Source organism: Dasypus novemcinctus, chromosome 22, assembly GCF_030445035.2.
Source record: "Dasypus novemcinctus isolate mDasNov1 chromosome 22, mDasNov1.1.hap2, whole genome shotgun sequence".
NCBI lineage: Eukaryota > Metazoa > Chordata > Mammalia > Cingulata > Dasypodidae > Dasypus > Dasypus novemcinctus.
The window spans coordinates 12044577-12046384 of NC_080694.1; the positions used below are offsets into that span (position 1 = coordinate 12044577).

Sequence of the window (1808 nt, forward strand, 5' to 3'; positions counted from 1 at the left end):
AATAAACTCAGTAAAACCTATAGGCAAACCTTGACTCCAATATACTTAAATTCTAGCTACTAAATAATAGAAATGTATCCAAATATGGGTAAAAGTTCTTAAAATTTACATTTTACTAATAACACACTCCAGAAAATAAAGTATGAGGCAGGAAGACTAAAGAATTTAAGACAATATTGTTATTAAATATGTTTTATTACCAAATAATACAGAGAAGGAAATGAGATAAACATGAGTCTATAAATGTACATATGCTAATATTTTCCTCCCATACATTTTCCATGATTTTTAGGGATTATTTGCCTTCAGTTCTCTACATCCATAGCAAATTACCTAAAAATGACCAACTCTACCACAGTTACTGAATTCCTGCTTACAAGATTTTCTGATGTGTGGGAGCTCAGAGTCTTACATGCTATGCTATTCCTACTGATGTACTTGGCGACCCTGGTGGGGAACTTTCTCATTGTCACAGTAACCACCCTCAGTCAGAGTCTTCACACCCCCATGTACTTCTTCCTTAGGAATCTCTCTGTTTTGGACATGTGCTACATTTCTGTCACTGTCCCCAAGGCATGCTTGACAAAAGAGCAATCTCCATGGCTGGATGTGCAGCTCAGCTCTTCCTTGTAATTTTGTTTGCTTATATAGAGTTGCTGTTTCTCACCATCATGGCTCTCAATCGCTATGTGGCCATCTGCCAGCCCCTCCACTACCCTGTGGTCATGAACCCACGGGTCTGTGTCCAGATGACTCTGGCTTCCACACTCAGTGGTCTGGTCTATTCTGGAGTATACACTGGCAACACATTCCGGCTGCCCTTCTGTCAGTCCAATGTGGTGCAGAAGTTCTTCTGTGATATCCCCTCTCTACTGAAGCTGTCCTGTTCTGACACGTTAGGCAATGAAGTTTTAATTCTTGTCTCTGCAGTGCTGGTTGTTGGAGGCTGCTTTGCCTTCATCATCATGTCTTATAGCCGCATACTGTCAAGTGTGCTCAGGTTTCCAACCAGTGGAAAACAAGTGAAGGCCTTTTCCACCTGTGTCCCTCACATCCTTGTGGTGACTCTCTTTGTCAGCTCAGATTCTGCTGTGTATTTGAAGCCAACTTCCAACTCTCCCACAGTTCAGGACATGATCGCCTCTGTGTTCTATTCTATTGTCCCTCCTTTCTTCAATCCTATTATCTATAGTCTTAGAAACAAGCAGATAAAGGAGGCTGTGAAGAGAATTATGAACAGAAAGCTCTAACTTTGAAAATGATAGTATAATTATTTCAAGACATTCCCACTTCAATGAAGTGAGTTGAAAATGCTTCAAATTTAAACTTTTTGCCTATTTCTAACTTCAAGAAATATGACTTGAAATTTCAGGGAAAGTGATTGTATATGTGTTGGCATAGTTACAACATAAAAATATTTTATTTTGAGATTTATCCTTCAAAAAATGAATATTCTTTTATACCTGAACCATCACTGCAACAGACTTTTTGGCCAAGTAGTGCTGTTTCCATTTATTCTCCTTTAAACTTACAGAGTCCTAGAAAATATAAACTATACATTAACTTTCTTTTATATTTTTTCATACTTAGAAGAGACAGAGAATCATTCATTCATCAAGGAGTTAAATTTTTCCAAAAATACATATAACATCTGAAAGCTGGTCATGAAAGAACATTAATGATTTTGCTCAGAAGAAAATGTAACTATCTGAGGAAGATGTGGTTGGTAATTGAAATCAAAGGTACATCTTCCTATATTTCATAATGCAGAAGAATTTTTAATAAAAATTACTTTTGTTCAATGCAAA

The 1808-nt window shown here is 37.1% G+C and overlaps 1 protein-coding gene across 1 annotated transcript; it reads left to right on the forward strand.

Moving 5' to 3' along the window:
* The first annotated feature begins 671 nt into the window (after window positions 1–671).
* LOC101440259 (olfactory receptor 14C36-like) lies at window positions 672–1250 on the forward strand. The gene has a single exon (XM_004473020.5). It carries the CDS (start codon window positions 672–674, stop codon window positions 1248–1250), a length of 579 nt encoding a protein of 192 aa, XP_004473077.3.
* Window positions 1251–1808: the final 558 nt, after the last annotated feature.